General features: G+C 40.1%; 1 protein-coding gene across 9 annotated transcripts in view; it reads right to left on the bottom strand.

The window, feature by feature from the left end:
- Positions 1 to 19,736, bottom strand: part of synrg (synergin, gamma) — a 119,175-nt gene that overhangs the window by 9,496 nt on the left and 89,943 nt on the right. For 6 of the 9 annotated variants that reach the window (XM_078224821.1, XM_078224823.1, XM_078224826.1 and 3 more), the window contains 4 exons: positions 17,497 to 17,593; positions 10,396 to 10,544; positions 2,600 to 2,710; positions 1,935 to 1,967 (listed from right to left, as the gene is read on the bottom strand). In XM_078224821.1, coding sequence (XP_078080947.1) covers positions 1,935 to 1,967; positions 2,600 to 2,710; positions 10,396 to 10,544; positions 17,497 to 17,593 — 390 coding nt within the window. The remainder of the gene's footprint in view (positions 1 to 1,934; positions 1,968 to 2,599; positions 2,711 to 10,395; positions 10,545 to 17,496; positions 17,594 to 19,736) is intronic. The other 3 variants (XM_078224822.1, XM_078224824.1, XM_078224828.1) reach the window with 1 other exon arrangement.

Raw genomic sequence — 19,736 nt, 5'->3', positions numbered from 1 at the left:
AAGGTGAACAAATGTGATATTGTTAACTAAACACTAGGCAGCCTCCTGATGGTAATGCATAGATTGTAGCAATTACACTTTTGTCATATTCCTAGTTTAGTCTTTGATGGAAGAGTCTATAGAGCCTGGAAATAAAAGCACCAAGAGTTTACCACAGTAATTATGAATGTAGGATGGAACAAGACCAGTTGACATTAAAAATGGGCAAATCATTGATTGGATTCCATTATAGAAAGCTTTATGACTCTACACCTGGAATTTCTACTTAATAGACTCAATTTAGGTTCAAATTAAATTTCTGAAAGATGAAATTCAGAATTTGTCTATGGATCTCCTTTGCTCAATCTTTTGGGAACGTTTCACTCAATCCATTTATCAAATAATCATCATTTATAAATAACTAAATTCTACCTATTCATACTTCATTCCTCTAGCATAATTCTATCTTAACCATTTTCCTTTGGTTATGCAGCCTTGAGTAACTAGGCTATCACATGTAATTCACATTTGTATAGTTTAGCATTAGCTGAGCCATGATTGAAGGGACAGTAGAGTTGCTGTTTAAAATACACCCAGAACAACATTAACACAGAACAAATAGCAATTTTTGGTTTCCAATTTTCTCTGCTGTTCTCCATAAGATGGTATGATTCCATTGATGCCAAAAGCCAACTAGCATGGTATCAAAATGGTCAATCTTGATGAGTGAGGGTTAGGCATGCATTTAAACAGGTGGAAATCACTTGTGTTTGGTCTATTCTGATCCAACATTTTATTTGTTTATTTATTAATGTCACAAGTAGGCTTACATTAACTCTGCAATGAAGTTACTGTGAAAATCCCCTAGTCTCCACACTCTGGTGCCTGTTCAGGTAGACTGAGGGAGAATTTAGCATGGCCAATGCGCTTAACCAGAGTGTCTTTCGGACTATGGGAGGAAACCGGAGCACCCGAAGGAAACCCACGCAGACACGAGGAGAACATGCAGACTCAGCACAGATAGTGACCCAAGCTGGGAATTGAACCCGGGTCCATGGCTCTGTGAGGCAGCAGTGCTAACCACTGTGCCACCATGCTGCCCTACATTCACAAGCATAGGCAGACTTTCCAGCAGGAGCCACTGTATACCTCTCAGTTTAGGCTCACTGCTCCCAGCTATCAAATGCCCCAATACCACTCTTGCTGAGCTGATCAAAATCAGCACAGACTCGATGATCAAATTTGTAATTTTGAATCTTGGCCTTGCATTTTCTTTTTGTTTTGAAGACTATTCACTAAAACTGTTAAAAGATAGGCTGATTGTGCATCTAAATTGTAACAGACTGATCAATCTTCTAACTTGTCTGTGATAATGAAATGGACAGGTTATGAGTGATGCAGACATTCCTTTCCTTCTTGGACAATGACTTGTGCATTCATTTTGGAGTCCTCCATACACCAGCCAAATCCTCTGTTCCCACACCTTGAGCATTAAATTTATAAGGTTGGGAATCGGCATTTTTTAGTGCGTGGCACTTATTTGAAGCAATCCCGTGTTGCATTTAACTGTATATTTTAGCTATAATATGTTACATTTGTCAAACACAAGGAATTTTACTTATTTAACAAAATGGATTAAATTTCACCAACATGCATGTTGAATTCACCCATTTCTGAGGAATGCAATACCAATTTCCCCATGCAATCCAAAAAGTACAACTACAACACCACCAAGAAGAAAGTGAGACCTATCAGCAGTTGTTAGGAGAAAGATTTAGATTTTAAACCACTCCAAGTAATGTCAAGACCCCAAAATGATGATAGTGTAGGAAAGGAAAGGAAAGATATTAAAATTATCCCTGCAGGCAGTTCAAGGGTTAATTTTAATTTAGCCCAATTCCACAGCCATTTGGCAGATGAGATGTTTTGAGAATGTAACTTTTAGAAGGTCATACTTGTTTAGGATGATCCTCCAAGTTTTCTTCCTCCTGGAATAAGCGAGATGTGAAGTCAGTATCCTGGTTAGCACTTTAGCTGATTGATTAATCCTCAAAAGGTTAGCCAAAAAGTTATTTTTCCTCAAATTATTGTGCATCAATGTCCTTTCACATATTTTCAGGTTACAAAGACTAGGTCCTGGTCAACAGGAGGCAGAGAGGAGTGAGTGGAAGGCAAGGGAGAAATGACTGGAAACATTTCCTCAAGCCTGTTGGTACGACTTTTTGGCCAGCTATAGCAGCTGTTAAAGCTTTTGTGGATGTTGACTTGCTGCCGCTGTGGTGTATAATGTACCTGGCCACCTGTCTGAGTGGACAACTCATCACCTCGAGGCAGTTTGAGTCCAATTTTTATTTTGTGGTTCAAATCCGATCCTCCCAATTCATGCAGTGTGCTCAGCGTCGGGACTGTATTTGAGACCGAAAACTAGCAGAACTTTGAAATGCTTTGCTTGGTTTTCACATTTGTTTTCTGATTTTAATGGCTGTAAATGAAGGAATCAAGGGCACAGACAGATGCTCATTGGGCTGGATGTGCTTCTTGCAAGTCACTCATCACTACATTAGTCCATTAAGCGAATAACTATTGGAATGCAAGCAAGTTCTAAGAAGCTTGTGCTTACCTTGCTTCTGGAGTCAACATTAAGCAGACAAACTCCACAGGCTAGCTCTTTTGCATTTTTTATCCCAGGACGTAGAATGCATGAGGAGAAATCCAGTGAGTTTTCATCTGGCTGTAAGGAATTCAAACAGTTGGTTATACCATTAAATTGAAGACAATATAGCTTCTAAGTTGCTCTTTCTCTACACCCAAGCTACATCTGTAACACTGCATTCTGCATCCTCTCCTTTCCTCCTCTATGTACAGTATGCTTTGTCTGTATAGTGCGCAAGAATCAAATCAAGTTCTCTGCCATAGTCACACAATTATTTTCCTATAAAAAGGAGGCCTTGTTGGTTGGACCGCAATGGCCTTTTCACGTTGCTTGAAATTCTTCTTAGCAACATGTTAAGCCGGGACTCCTGAATTTTTTGAACTAGGCCTATTCAACAAATAATTTGACGGCCATATTTGGTCTAACATTTTAAGTCGTTTATATTAAATTTCCAATCTTATAACACTAACCCAGTACTGTGTAGTCACAAACTCACCTCATGCAATTGGCTTCCATTTTCAAAAACAATCTATGAAAGTGACTTACAAAACAACATTTTAGTCTTGGATTGCTATATTACCCAGTTGGGTGGTTCACCTGGCCAGATTGGTTAGATGGTCATAATAAATTATAGTGCAACTCTGTAACTCCGAGAATAAGGATGATATAACTATGTAACCATGACAGATCAATATAGTCAGACAGATAAAGATGGCAGTAGGAGATAGAGGGAGGGACAGAAAGAAAAGAGAGTGAGAGAGTGAGATGGAAAAAAAGAGAATGATTGAGATATAGATAGATACACAGATAAACTAAAATTAATTCTTTGGGCGCAATTGGAAATTTTGGCATAAATTACACCCATTTTGAAAGTTGTTTTCTCCATAAGTTTCCATTCAAACTTCTTTGCATACAGCTCTGCCAAATGCAAAATCTGCCATAAACCAGTGCAACAGGGCAGAGTTTTAAATTTCTCTTTTTTCAAAGAATTGCTTTCCACAAAACCATAAGATATAGGAGCAGAATTAGGCCACTCGGCCCATTAGTCTGCTCCACTATTCAATCATGGCTGATATTTTTCTTATCCCCATTCTCCTGCCTTTTCCCCTTAACCCCTGATCCCCTTATTAATCAAAAACCTATCTATCTCTGTCTTAAAGACACTCAATGACCTATCCTCCACAGCCTTCTGCGGCAAAGAGTTCCACAGATTCACCACTCTCTGGCTGAAGAAATTCCTCCTCATCTCTGTTTTAAAGGATCACCCCTTTAGCCTGGGGTTGTGCCTTCTGTTCTAGCTTTTCCTACTAGTAGAAACATCCTCTCCACGTCCACTTTATTCAGGCCTCGCGGTATCCTGTAAGTTTCAATCAGATCCCCCCTCATCCTTCTGAACTCCAATGAGTACAGACCCAGAGGCCTCAAGCTTTCAAAACTTCTATGTAAACAGTCCTTGATATATTTAAGGGTGGTAACTTGTTAAAGTTTGATTAATACGGCTGAAGATGGATTTAATCACAAAATGCAAGCATTTTAAATGACAGTGTCAATCCACCACCACCACCTGTGAGTAACCCAATTTTGAATTATTCAAAAGAACTTGAAAAGAAAATAGACTAAACTATTTTACAGAAGTAAAACAATCAGTTCCTGGTAAATTTTTAAAAACATAACACGTGTGCCCTGGGCACCTAAAAGATCCAGCTTAGGTTTTGGAGCCTGCTTGAAGGCCTGTAAACGAGCATAATTAGTGGAAACTCTGAGTGATGATTAATTCGCCCAGTGACAGGGCCAGCTTTGAGCACCACGTTTTTAAAACTAGCAAAGACCGCAGAAGTCTGAACTGCATGGAACACAATTTTCTCTGAAAATACTGCAATCTTTTCCGTCAGTTACACCAACATCAGAGACGTGGCGTCAAAAAAGTCAGCGCAAACAAGCAGAAACTCCAGGCCATTTTCTATATTAACAAAAATATCCTTGGTTCTTGCTTCCTTTTCCTTTGGCTGTATTGGGAAGATAAAACTCAGGACAATTTAAAACTGAAACTCCAAAATAATAGACCAAGAACAACAAAACAAAACCTCATTCAATTCTTTAATAGGTTTTGCAACTTTTCCGAAGTTCTGAAGAAGTCAAATTGTATTCTGTTTCTCTCTCCACAGATGCTGCCAGACCACCAGAGTTTTTCCACTAACTTTTGATTTTGTTTCAGATCTCCAGCCTTCACAGTGTTTTGCTTTTGTATTATTGCAGCTTTCCCATTATTTCAGTGATGATAAGACAATTATAGCTTTTGGACAAAACCCGCCAACTTGGTTACATGTTTTGAATTCCCAAGTTATGGTTTCTGTGATGTTTGATAACAAAATTACTTAAAGTCGGACAGTTGCAACAATCATTTTCACCATTTATGTTCTCCAAGGCAATTATAATGATTGGATCTTTAAGCAGCAATCACAAAATGATGGAACATAAATACTGCTATTCTAGAAAATGGTCCATTAAGCTTTAAAGTCACCGAAGTAAAGAAATTGAGTCTGGGTCATAAAATCAAAATTTATGTGCAACAATGGAAGATAACAGTATTGGAAAATATATAGCAGGTCAAGGAAAAAGTGAATTTTGCTGATACAGATTTTTGCTTTGTTTGACATGTATGTATCATGCATATTTATTTATAATAAGTGTCAATGAGCAGACAATGACAGAAATTTGGTATTTAAAATTATTAATCAGCATGCAGTTCCTTTTATGTTGTTAACCACAATAATTAAAGCAAAGTCCATACTCTCAGCAAAGGATGGGAGAGCAAATTAATTTGATTGGACAGAGGAGGAGAGATATACTGAAACCCCCATTGCCTTCCCTTCCTGAGTCTCTGCTCAGTGTGTTTTATTTCGATGTGCGGGTTCCTAAACCCCTGTTGGGGTGTGATCAATTTTTAAAATTACCAGCAGCAATCTTTCAGGTGTTTACACAAAGTCAACTATTTATTCATGCGCTCACCTCAAAAGATCTAAACGCCTCATCAGTCTCACGCCATGCACTCAAGAAAGGTGCAATTCTACAAAATAATCATTAACAGTTCACATGCCTTGAGAGTCCAGAGAGGAAGTTTTTCCCCACTCTTGAATTGTAGTTTGGATAAATTCAGGTGGCTGGTAGTCGGATATCAGGATTACTTTGCAGAGAAGAATGCTCAGCAGGCCATGAAATCAGGCGGTCAAATTTCTTGACGGGTGAACTCAAGAGCTTCAGAATCAAGCTGGGAGGTTTTCTTGTTAAAAAGACTTTTAAGCTGTTTGGTTCTGAAAAGGCAAAGCTGGCACAGCCTCCCACTCTGGCTGTTGTTTTGTTAGAGCTATTCTGCAGTCCGCCCCAGGCCTCTTCTGAGTTTTGGGATGAAGAAATCTCAGTATGGAGGAACCAATTTCAGTCAAACGGTCAATGATATACAATAAAAGGTCATTTTTCACATTTAACTCATGGATACCTGGTCTCGTCAGCTTTCCTTTGTTACATTGCAAGCCTGGAGATATAGAGACTAGGGCTGGAATTTTACCGGCACGCCTGCCCCAGAATCAGGGTGGGCGAGGCTCGCAGACGGCATTCTCCGTTGGCCTCGGGCGGGCGAGGCGGTAAAATCCTGGCATAGGAGTCCATTGAACCTGTGCTTTGGAGTAAGCTTTGAACAATGGTAGGCATGAATTCCACAAAACAGTGCTTTCTAGGCTTTTCCATTCCGGGAAGGCCTCCACCCAGTACTATTTAATATGGGACTGTCCAGAAATACGTTCATCCGGTCTAAAGTTGTAAAAGTCACCTGATCACCATGGCAGCTATCTTAAATGTTAATCAGTGTCCATTTTTAAAATCAATAAAGGCAATTTGAGAAGTTTCCAGTTGAGCAGAGTCCATGTTTATCGTTATGAATATGAAATACATTTTACTGGGCACCTCCCTCCCATGAGGACAAAAATGGAATACAATTAACTCATTTTGAACATGGATTTCCCTTTTTGGCTTCCAATTCATTCTTTCAGTGTCAGATTCATCTCATTTTAGTCCAATTGTTTCAATTCTCGGATACAGCGCACAATTTCTGATACAGATAGGGGAGGAGAGGTAAATGGAAACTTCCAAATTCCTTCTCTTCTGTCCATAAAAAGTGTGGTTTATCTTTTGTGTGTTTTTTTTTGTATGTGTTCCTAAACCTCTGCTGGTGTACGGTCAATTAAAAAAAGTACCACCAGCAGTCATTCGTGGGTTTAAACAACTTATTCATGCATTCTAAGGATCTAAAGGCTATGTCAGTCGCACCCCATACACTCAAGAACGATGCAATTAAGGAGTTTAGTACACTTCTGCAAGTATAAACCAAAATAATAGTTCACAGTTCATTTGTCTTTCAGAGTCCAGTGAAGAAGGAAGCTTTTCCAACTCTTAAATTGTAGTTCAGGTAACTTCAAATGTCTAGGGGTCGGATATCAGAAATGCATCAAAGCGAAGAATGTTCAGCAGATCATGAACATCACTCATGCCCGCTGTATCAGGAGGTCCAATTTACTTACAGGTGACCTTGGAGATTCTGAATCATGCTGGGAGGTTTTTTTTTTGTTAAAAGGATTTTTAAGCCTCTTGGGTCTTAAAAGGCAAAGGTGGCACAGCTTTTTTCTGCAGCTGTTGTCTTGTTGATTCTGCAGACTGCATCAGATCTTTTCTCAGTTTTGGGAAAAAGGATTTCTGTATTAATAAACCACATGGTCAATGGCCACTGACATACAATCGAAGATCGAGGGTGGTCTTTCACTATTAGATAATCAGTTTCAGTCACATGGCCTATGACCATAGAAATGAAGGTAGATAGTGGTCTTTTACACCTAACTTGTGGATTTCTGGTCTTGTCAGCTTTACTTTGTAACATTGCAAATCTGGAGACATAGACATTGGATTCTGTGTTTTGAGGTAAGCTCTGAACAATGTCAAGCATGAATTCCACAAAGGAGTGTTGTTCAAGCATGTCCATTCAAGGTGGGGGAGGAGGGTGGCACCGGCATGAATCAATTGAGAACTTTCCAGAAGAATTGAAGTTGCAAAGCTCACCTGACCCCTGTGGCAGCCATCTTAATAGCTCACCAATGTCAATTTTTAAATAATTAAAGGCAGTACCAGAAGCTTCCATGTGAGCACAATTCAAGTTACATAACATGCCTTTTGTGGGCACGACACTGATGCTTTTCTTTGATCTAAACTAAAGAATTGACTTGCACCATTGTTAAAAGTAGTACGTTTGATGCAGATATACAAAGTGCTCATATCTCGCTAACTGAACTTCTGTAAATGAAATAAAGGCAAAACACTGCGGATGCTGGAATCTGAAACAAAAACAGAAAATGCTGGGGAAACTCAGCAGGTCCGACAGCATCTGTGGAGAGAGAATCGAGCCAACGTTTCGAGTCTGGATGACCCTTTGTCAGAGCCCCACAGATACTGTCAGACCTGCTGAGTTTCCTCAGCATTTTCATTTACAGAAAGAAAAACAGAAAGTTTGTATTTTTGTTTCCTCTATTTAACTGCACTCATGTAATGAAACTGTATTAAATTCAGTAACCAAGTCAGAGGTTTACAGCATGGAAACAGGCCCTTCGGCCCAACTTGTCCATGCCTTTTTTTTAAACCCCTAAGCTAATCCCAATTGCCCGCATTTGGCCCATATCCCTCTATGCCCATCTTACCTATGTAACTGTCTAAACGCTTTTTAAAAGACAAAATTGTACCCGCCTCTACTACTACCTCTGGCAGTTTGTTCCAGACACTCACCACCCTCTGCGTGAAAAAATTGCCCCTCTGGACACTTTTGTATCTCTCCCCTCTCACCTTAAACCTATGCCCTCTAGTTTTAGACTCCCCTACCTTTGGGAAAAGATAGTGACTATCCAGCTGATCTATGCCCCTCATTATTTTATAGACCTCTATAAGATCACCCCTAAGCCTTCTACGCTCCAGAGAAAAAAGTGCCAGTCTATCCAGCCTCTCCTTAAAACACAACCCATCAAGTCCCGGTAGCATCCCAGTAAATCTTTTCTGCACTCTTTCTAGTTTATTAATATCCTTTCTATAATAGGGTGACCAGTGGGGTAATATTAGTTCTTCAAGTGCCCATTTCTCCAAGGGGAACAGTAAAGATACAGTTTTGAGGCAGTAGGTGATAATGGTAATTTATGGTAACAGCTGTTAGACTGTTGAAAGATAAGTCTGCCCTATAATACCCCCAAAGTTCAATCACTATAAATTATTTTTCATGAATTAATCTAATACATAGGTACTGGTGTCAAAGTAACGCTAACAACAAGTATTGTATTATGAACAAAGACTGAAACTACAAGTTTTTCTTACCTTCTGTATCGTCCCAATGGAATGCAATTATAGAAATAGAACTTAGTAAATGCAAGATACTTTTGTTCTCCACGACAGTGCACCTTCAACTATTATTATTTTAAAACTAAAGAATTCTCTGATTACCTGTTCATAGCCATTGTCTGCATTTCACAGTAGGAAAAAGAAATTCTGCAGCTTTCTACCTGAACAATAAAGCTAAAACCAATCTTATAGTAGCAAAACAAAGAAAAAGATAAAGTTCCAGTTTGTTTTAAGTTAATGAGGAATATGAATCTTAATTAACTACATAAAACAAAACTGTGAAATCATTCACAGACTTACTGTAGGTCTCAAACTCCAGTGGAGTTAGGAAATGATCTATCTCATAGGGAGAGCAGAGATCATTCTACTTGCTGCTGACGAGCTTCTTTACCTTATCAAAACTGGGACAGAAGCTTAGGTCCAACTTTAGGGACACCTCATGTGTATTTAGGAATCATAGAAATCATAGAAACCCTACAGTACAGAAAGAGGCCATTCGGCCCATCGGGTCTGCACCGACCACAATCCCACCCAGGCCCTACCCCCATATCCCTACATATTTACCCACTAATCCCTCTAACCTACGCATCTCAGGACACTAAGGGCAATTTTTAGCATGGCCAATCAACCTAACCCGCACATCTTTGGACTGCGGGAGGAAACCGGAGCACCCGGAGGAAACCCACGCAGACACGAGGAGAATGTGCAAACTCCATACAGACAGTGACCCAAGCTGGGAATCGAACCCAGGTCCCTGGAGCTGTGAAGCAGCAGTGCCAACCACTGAGATACCGTGTCGCCCCTGCTAACCACTGTGCTACCATGCCGCCCCAGGTTTGTCCTGCCCACTGCCTCTTCAAACATCTTGTAACAGGTGCCCATATTGCACTCTGTACGTTTTATCTGCTGCTAACTGGCATAATTGTACAGTAAATGGTAAACCCTCATCAAGCAGACACCTGAGGATTTGAATGACTCTTGCTGAGTCAAATAGCCTGCTAAAGTAGTAACTCCTATGATTCAGTAAATTTACCTACATTGCATACTCGGTCAAGATCGCTTGCAGACAGATATATTTACTTTTTCAAATAAACTCACATCTTTACGTGCAGCCTTAGGAACAAAGCTCTCAGCTTAGGATGGAATTTAGCATGTTGGGACATTCCAAGCTCTCTACCTGGATAGGGCATCATGTTTTCAAAGTAATGCTGGACAATGAACAGGATAATCCCTACTTTTTGCCAGGCAATTTATAATCTGAATATTAAAAACGTAAAGAGACATACAATGGAACACAGAAACTCAGAGGATGCAAAAGTCCGTTTAGAACCCAGCCTTACCGTCAGGGGAGTGAGAGACATGAATATCATCAAGCTACTCCAGATCTTCTCTATTTCCTTCATCAGTAGCTGGAGTTTCTCATTGCAAACTGCTGTCGCTTTAATTCCAAGCTCAACACGTTTGGTTACTCTGTACACCTCTATCACCCCTGTTGGAATAAACAGTGTTCACTTGTGCATAAAATTCACTTCCAAAGCAATAATCACTGCTCAATATTTTTTCACAATTTTTAATTTTCCCATAAGAACAAGGAACAGGAGGAGTAGGCAATTCAGCTCCGCCATTCAATAAGATCGTGGCTGATCGTAAGGTGAAGGAAGTTAATTTTATGATTTCTTCCCTTGGAGAAGTGTCCTAATCTGTATTTCAACCAATGATAAAATGGTCACAGAAATCTAGATGATCCAATCACCATAGGAGTTTTTGTTTAAAAAAAAGGAAAAAAATGTTAAGGCTGTAGGTAACATTTTCAGAAACTCTTGCTGTAGGGAAGAATATACTTTCAGGTCTCTCTCTGTGGGTGTGTATAATGGCCCAGGAGAAGTCACAATGCATACTGATCAGGAGAATAGCAAGGATGAAGAGGCTGGTTATGAGTAAGGCCAGTGAGTAGAGCATTTGCCGATTGTTGAGGCAGGGTGTTTTAGGAATCAGCTGGTCTCTCAGACTCCATCACTAGATTCAGCTACTCGCTGGCTGCACACACACATGCCCAGTAACTTGTTGTCTTGTCCCACAGGTTAGAGTAAGTAGGTCTGAATTCTCTTAAACTGATTAGAGTGAAGGAGAGATTCAATAATTGTTGAAAATAATAAAAATAATTGATGTGGTAAAATAATGATTATCATTGTTAAGTAAATAAAAGACAAGACTTTGATCACCAGACACAAAAAGTGTAGAGTAAAAGAAACTTTATTCGTATGGTGTTACACTGGCATGTAGAATGATTTATCACAAGTGGTGATTGATGTTAAATCTATTATATCATTAAAAAATTTAAAGAAAAATTTAAAAGGGTGTAATGACTTCAATCAGGCCTTTGAGGTTGGCCTATTGGAGTATGAATTCCCTGATTAAGGATCTAATTGATGGGCCAATTAGGGAGTCTTTACCTTGGGTGGCACGGTGGCACAGCGGTTAGCACTGCTGCCTCACAGCACCAGGAACCCGGGTTTGATTCCCGGCTTGGGTCACTGTCTGTGTGGAGTTTGCACATTCTCCCCGTGTCGGCGTGTGTTTCCTCCTACACTCCAAAGATGTGCGGGTTAGGTGGATTGGCCATGCTAAATTGCCCCTTAGTGCCAAGGGGACTAGCTAGGGTAAATACGTGGGGTTATTGGGATAGGGTGGAATTGTTGTCAGTGCAGAGTCGATGGGCTGAATGGCCTTTTTCTGCACTGTAGGATTCTATGATTGTACTTAACCGGGAGTGTCAGTTCCTCTGACACCCCCGGAGGTAGACTGCTAACTGCTAGCACTCCGTGTACGGCTGTTAGCATTTGTAAATAAAGAGATTTTGGTGAAGGGACTTCTGCCTCCGAAGACTTATTACAAAGGGTATGAGGGAAGAAACCACAAAAATGGGACTGCGGAAGATCAGGCCCCAAGAGCAACCCGAATTCCACAGGCAGAAAGAGTCCAATGGCCTCAGGCTATGTTAAGACCTGCATAAAAACTGTAAAAAAAAACCCTCGGACTGCGCAACTGTGCGCAACTCTGTAAAAACAGAACACAGTGAAATGTGACAATTGTATATAGTTTGTTGAAAAAACTGAACTGTAATGAATGTCTTGGAACTGAGCACCGTAAAATACTGTAAATGACTGTTTTTTGCACTGTTAATGATTGGAAATGTCGTTTCTGTAATGGTTTATTTTAGGGTATTTATGAATAAAGTATATATATTTTTTTAAAACCTGTATAAATACAGGAGTAAAAACCCAAGAACAGAAGCTCAGCAAATATTACCCCAAAATTCAAAAAATATTGCTCAAAGAATTATACAATTTTTAGAACACAGTATTATTGATAGCCAATTGAAGGCTATAATAATGGTCAAAATGGTTTTAGAAATGTCTAACGGTTCGTTGGGGCAAGATTGCTGATCATTGAGGAAGGGTTTTGGTTTGCAGATGTGAGTCAGCCTCAGTTTGGTCTCTCACCAGCACTTTAACTTTCAGCAACAATCTATACATCACAGCAAAGCCAGTTTCTTTTTAATTACTCCAACAGTAAGTCTCAGAGTAGACAAGCACTACACAAATTCAAGCCTGAATTTAAGTGTCAGGAAGCTGTTGGTGGTAGAAAGCTGGGGCTTTACAGACACAAAGCCACTAACAACTATCGGACAGGGTGTCATCTTTCTCTGCCTCTGTGTTGGCCAATGAAAGTTTAGATGTTGGATAACTTCAGGGACTTCTTGAGGTGTTCAAGTGATCACGCTGTAGAGTGTCTGTAGGATGAGCTGGTTACTGGAACAAGTGGTTTTACAATCAGCTCAGTGACACTAATTTGGGATTAATATCAAACAATGCTGGTGGGCTGAGCAGTTTCTGACAGCTGTTACGTTAACGAGATCGAAAATTCTGTTATTTTTATGCAGGCCGAGAGAGGCAGAATGGTTTGAATCAGAAAGCTGATTAAAACTGAAGTGCCCAGCAAGAACTGACAGTTGAAGAGGAACTGACAGGGATTGCTGCGCTATGAAGGTGAAAAATCAGAGGACTTGAAGAGGTAGAACACAGAGTGACAAATCATTTGTACTGGATATGCCTCTCCAGACCAGAAACATTTTCAGGAGGGAAGTAAACCGTCAGACACATGCTTTCAGTTCTGGACTGTTCTGATAAGAGGCTTGCAAATTAAGATTGAGGGTCACAGAAAAGCAAATAAACAACTTTGATAGAGTCTGAGCAATAGAAAACAGAAGGCAACAATAACCAGAAAAGGCTGCAGCTGGGCCAGTAATAGAATTCTGTATAGTCTGTTCAGGGCAAGATAGGTAGGAAGGAAAGTTGGCAAAAGGAGGTAGAGAGTCTACAAAGGGATACAGATCGGTTAAGTGAATGGGCAAAAGTCTGGCAGCAGAGGATAAATGTGTAGAAGTGTGAACTTGTCCACTTTTGCAGTAAAATATTTAAATGGCGAGATTGTAGAACTCAGTGGTACAGAGAGATATAGGTTCTCTGATACATGAATCACAAAAAGTTAGTATACAGCTACAGCAAATGATTAGGAAGGCAAATGGAATGTTGGTGTTTATTGCAAGGGGGATGGAATATAAAAGTAGGGACATTTTATTGCAACTGTACAGGGCATAGTCAGATGACCACTAGAGTACTGCGTACAATTCTGATCCCATTATTTGAAAAAAGATACAATTGCTTTTGAACGGGTTGAGAGAAGGTTCACTTGACTCAATCCTGGGCTTATTTTATAAAGAACAGATTGGGCCTATAACCCATTGGAATTGAGAAGGGTGAGAGGTGACCTTACTGAAACAAATAAGATCTCAAGGGACTTGATAGGGTGGATACTGGGAGCATGTTTACTCTTGTGGGGGAAATGAAGGGAGTCGAGCGTTGTGGGGGTTAGATGGCAAGTGGAATTGAGACCACAACCAGATCAGCCATAATCGTATTGAATGGCACAGCAGGTTCCAAGGGCTGAATAATCTATTCTGCTCCTAAAACCTACGTTGCTAAATGGGTCACAGTTGTTCACACTATTTATTAGTGTTGTTGAGAGAAGTACTTTGCTATTATAATAAAAAGATCACTGGTGTAAAGCAACGGGGAACATTCAAAGGAACCTGGGCAAATAACGTGGAGAGTCTAAAGAATGGCAACTGAATTTTAATGTGGAAGATATAATATAAAATCGTGGCACAGAAACATTTTGGAGCAATCACCTAGTGACCCAGGTTGATAAAGTACAGAGAGGAATCTCATGGACATTTGCTTAAACGTTATTTCAACTTTGTGCAAGTCAGTAGCAAGACTATTTTGTGTCATTATGAGCAAATTACCTTCAAAGAAGCACAGATCCTTTATAGAATGTCAAGGATTATTCTACAATTTAAACCTTCTGATTCACACAGAACAGCTTTTGGAAATGAGCTTACTTTCATTGTAGTCAAGATAACTAAGAGGGAACATGATTCTGGTCTTTAAAATACAGCAAAATGTTAAATGGAAGCGACTTAAGTTATGATTACGTAACTGCTGGACACAAGGACAAGAATTAATCTGCCTTGAGCAAAGCTGTTGACTAAAATAATTATTTCTCCCCATAGTCTGCAAAATAGGCTCTGAACAAGTCAGCTAATTCTAATTGATTAACCTTTCTCTTCACAAAAAAGCAGTTGGATGCACATTTGGTTAAAAGCAGAAGTGAAAATGGGTATAGGAGCAGATGATTATATATTCCATGAAGTACAATGGGTTTCTTGTGAAACCAAAGAAAAGACACCCATGAAATGGAGCCACCAACGACAGTTCAATATCTTAGGTTAGGCTAATATCTGGAAGTCACTGTAGATTAACCTTAGCGAGGTGGAGTCCGAATTTGCATTTAGCGGCTGAACAAACGTGTACCATGGAGCCTCAGAGGGTCGTATATAAAGTTTAACGTCATGTTCAGTAATTTGCATAATCCTCAGGCTGTTAGAAATCTTAGAAGAAATCTTAGAAACCCTACAGTACAGAAAGAGGCCATTTGGCCCATCGAGTCTGCACCGACCACAATCCCACCCAGGCCCTACCCCCATATCCCTACATATTTACCCACTAATCCCTCTAACCTACGCATCCCAGGACACTAAGGGCAATTTTAGCATGGCCAATCAACCTAACCCGCACATCTTTGGACTGAACATGAACATATCTGAATTTATTGATTTGCAATTCATCCACCAATGAAAAATGGGCATCAAAAGACAATGAGTAAGAAACAGAAGTGCAAACAGGGCTCAGTTATCAGGGGTTCAAAGGCCAACTTGGCAGTGGGGATAGCCTTCGAGAACCAGAGAGAAATGTTGCAGTCCAATATCTTCAGGAAATGTTAAATGCAGTTTTTTCACCTTCCTTCTGAGTACATAAGCTGCACATGGCTTGTTACAAGGAAGATATTTGACGGGTTAATTTCTAATTGCACATTTATGTAAAAGATTGTGTTTTACAGTTAGAACTGGCTGGAACAGTGGTTAGCACTGCTGCCTTACAGCGCCAGGGACCCGGGTTCAATTCCGGCCTTGGGTCACAGTCTGTGTGGAGCTTGCACGGTCTCACAGTGTCTGCGTGGGTTTCCTCCAGGTGCTCTGGTTTCCTCCCACAGTCCAAAGATGTGCGGGTTAGGTGGATTAGGTTCTAAAGCATTTATCATGACTCGTTCTGTTCCAGCATCAGCATCTTCACACATCAGGGATCTCAAGATCTGTTTAATTATTTGCCAACAAAATAGGTGTAAAATGCTGTGAATCTATGCAGCAAAGTGAAAATATAAATACAAACTGCAGGGTGGATACATCTCCTTTTAAGTGGCTGGCAAAGAATGCTTTATTAGTTATCACAAATAATTATTTTAAGGCAGGCCAAAGATTGACAAAATAATATTTTCCTAATTAATCAATGCACAGCCCTCTTGGTATAGTCTCAGCTGTTTGAGAATGCTCTGGTTTTGTTTCAAAATGACATGCTTCTTCTAAGATTTGTAATCATGGTAGCCAAAAACAGACTCTATGATAATTACGGATGTTAAATACTGTGACATCGATGCAACCAACATCGGCATTACAGTACAACATGCATGCGCAATGCTACTAAGTGGAAGCATTTGCAATTTAATTTACTATTTCAACTCTATTTACTATTTCCTGCATCTCTACAAATGTAGAAAACTGATGACTCGACATTTACAGGGATGAATATTTTCTCTAAATTAGTTAACACATCTCCTGAGGCAAACAGAGCACAGAGCTCAGACTGACGATCAAATCTGAGTCCGAGTTTCCAGATATTAACTGGTATAGCAACCGACCCACTGTAAGTATTTGGGTCATAGACTGCCTAGGCTTGGGAGAGGAAATACCAGCCAATGCTTCTGCTTGTCACTTTCACTCAGCGGAAACTGTATATGGATAGATGATGGGTGAAGACAGGATTGTGCATGGCCTTGATGCCCCTTGCACACAAACAGCCTTCTGGCACTTAGTAAGTAGACGTATCCGTGAAGAATGACCATTTTAACAAGATAGTGAAAGGCTCCCAGTGTCTATAGAGCAATTTCCCACCTTTGGGGAACAGGACTGGTAACTGGGGGAAAGGAGCACTAATTAAGTTAATTAATCATTTAGATAACGCACTACAAGATACCAAATTCAAATTGAGAAGTGCTACCCATTTACTTGATATGAATACTATTTTGTTAAGATTACTTACATTAAAACAGCATGAAGGTCCCTTATGATTTTCAAAATACACAAGCAGCCTCCAACACCCTCAAAAATAATTTTCTGCAAACTCTAATGAAGAATGCCAAAAGCAGAACTGAGAAAATGGATCACGAAAAAGCATTTAATATTTGATGAAATTCAAATGATTAGATCCTGCCTGCCTCCAGATCACAAAGAGAAAGAAAAGCTTGGAGAGAAGTTAGGCTCTTCCTAATCAGGGGTAGCCATGGTGTGGAGGGCACCTGATGAAGGGGCAACGCTCCCGAAAGCTCGTGCTACTAAATAAACCTGTTGGGCTTTAACTTGGTGTTGTGAGACTACTTACTGTAATCAGGGGGTAGGGAAGGTAGGAGAGCATCGTCAAACTTACTGAACTGATGGTTTAACAGTAATACTCAAAAGCCTGAAAGAACAGTCTACCATTCACCCTCGACCATGAACTTTTGCAGTATGATTTCAAAGGTGTACACGTGGAGAAAAGGAATAAAAAGTAGGATATTAAATTTTTAAGAAAGTAAGTTGCTTCATTTTGACACTGACATCAGCTTTCCTGGAAGACAAAATGCCCTGGGGTCTTATAAGTGCATCAGGAACCCCTGACTCTTAACAAAACAATCTAAATTAACAATTACTGCCATTCATTCCATACCCAAGAGATACTCCATGCCTTGAGTCGACTGGATGACTTCATTACACACAGTCGAACTGCTGATTCCATTCAAGGTATCACTGGCCTTCTGGATTACCTAAAAAAAAATGTTTACAATCTCCTATTAGATTTTTAGAATGAAAATATAAAGGCTAGAACAAGTAAACAAAGCATCAACAAACTGGTATATCCATTGATGGGTAACTAACCAGGATATTTATAATAAATACCTAAACCCCAGAGGTGATCGATGAATCATAGAAAGAATCAGAATCCCTACAGTACAGGAGGAGGCCATTTGGCCCATTGAGTCTGTACCAATCACAATCCTACCCAGACCCTATTCCCGTAACCCTCATTTACCCTACTAATCCCCCTGACACTAGGGTCAATTTAGCATGGCCAATCAACCTAACCTGCACATCTTCGGACTGTGGGAGGAAACTGGAGAATCCAGAGGAAACCCACACAAACACGGGGAAAACACGCAGACTCCTCACAGACAGTGACCCGAGGTCGGAATTGAACCCGGGTCGCTGGCGCTGAGAGGCAGCAGTGCTAACCGCTGTGCCACCCTTTTCACATATTGTAGCAACATGCATGGCGTATTTAAAACTTCTGCCAGATTGAGTGTTTACTGCCCTGATTAATTTTTCAGCAAGAGTTTGCATTTATATAGTGCCTTTCATGTAGGAAAACATCCCAATTACATCACCGGAGCATAGTCAGACAAAAATTGACACCAACCCAATGAATGAATAGTAGGATAGTAGGTGACTAAAAGCTTGGCAAACGAATTAAGATTTTAAAGAGCATCTTAAAAGAGGTGAGAGGGATGGCAAGGCAGAATGGTTTGGGGGGTGGTGGTGGGGGGGGGGGGGGGGGGGAGAGGATTCCTGACCTTACAGCCAAGACAGATGAGGTTATAGCCGCCAATGGAACGGGTAGGGAGTGGGGAATGCACGAGTGGCTAAAGCTGATGGAATGCCGAATACTCAGAGGGTTGAAGGGTGGAGGTGGTCAGAGGGAGGGAGTGGCAAGTCCATGCAGGGATTTAAGCACAAGGGTGAGAAACTTAAAATTGAAGAGTTATTGGACCAAGAACCAATGCAAGTCGCAAGTACATTGGATGACGCTGAATGGGATCTTATGAGTTGGGATATAGGCAACTGAGATTTGGATGAGGTCAAATTTATGGAGAAGAGGCGGCAGGCCTGGAAGTATTTGCTACCAAATAAACCTGTTGGACTTTAACCTGGTGTTGTGAGACTTCTTACAGTATTGGAATAGTCAGGCCTGAGGGTAACTAATGCATGGGTTTCAGCCTCAGGTGGGCAGACAGATGGATGGAGGCAAGTTCGGGAGGTGGAAGCAGGCGGCCTTTTTAATGGAGAGAGTATGGAGTCAGAAGCTCAAACCCAAATAAGATGCCAAAGTTTGCGACCAGTCTGATTCAGTGATCAGAGAACAAGATGAAATCAGTGGCTCGGGAGTGGAGTTTGTGTTGGAGAGTCAAAGACAAAAGCTTTATTTTCTACGCAGCCCTTAATATCCTTGTGGCTTCAAACATAGCGAAAAAAGATTTTTCTACTGCCAACAGTTATCACTGTTCCCTTCTCTAGTGACATGTTGGCTGTTCTGGTAGTAGCTTTTATTGCCTTAAGCTGAGCTCAGTACCTATCCCTGTTCTTCAGTGAATTATTTTCTTTAACTCAGAATATTTTTGTTTAAGTCTGATTTGACATTGACACGACATGTTAGTCAATCTGACTTGTTTATTATATGCCCTCATTCTAAGTCTATATATATATATATATATAATTCTAAGTCTATATATATATATATATATATTTATTTATATATAAAATATATGGCTTCCCTTTGCATTAACAGCCAAACAGCATTTTTAACAAAATGTGAGCTTTGATTGATTTACGTCTGGTTCACTCAAAATCAATCAACGCCCTCTACATTTCCTCATCCCCTCAGGATTCTTTCTGTGTAATGGATGGGTGTCAGACTTAAGATTTGATGCCACAACGCTCTGCAACTGATCCATCCTTCCTAGTTTTAAAAGCTGAAATGGATTAGATTTATATAAAGAATAATGCTTAATGAGAATACAGGTACAGAGTTTAACTGTTACAAACTGAGTTAAATCAGTCTCCTTGGTTATTTTGATTTCCCATGATTGAGTAACATTTTCAGAGCAGATACAGCGCCAGATTAACTGGTCAACT

Source organism: Mustelus asterias, chromosome 12 (genome assembly GCF_964213995.1).
Source record: "Mustelus asterias chromosome 12, sMusAst1.hap1.1, whole genome shotgun sequence".
In the NCBI taxonomy this organism is placed as follows: Eukaryota; Metazoa; Chordata; class Chondrichthyes; order Carcharhiniformes; family Triakidae; genus Mustelus; species Mustelus asterias.
Note: the sequence above shows the minus strand (reverse complement) of the source record. Positions and strands in the feature narration are given on the sequence as shown.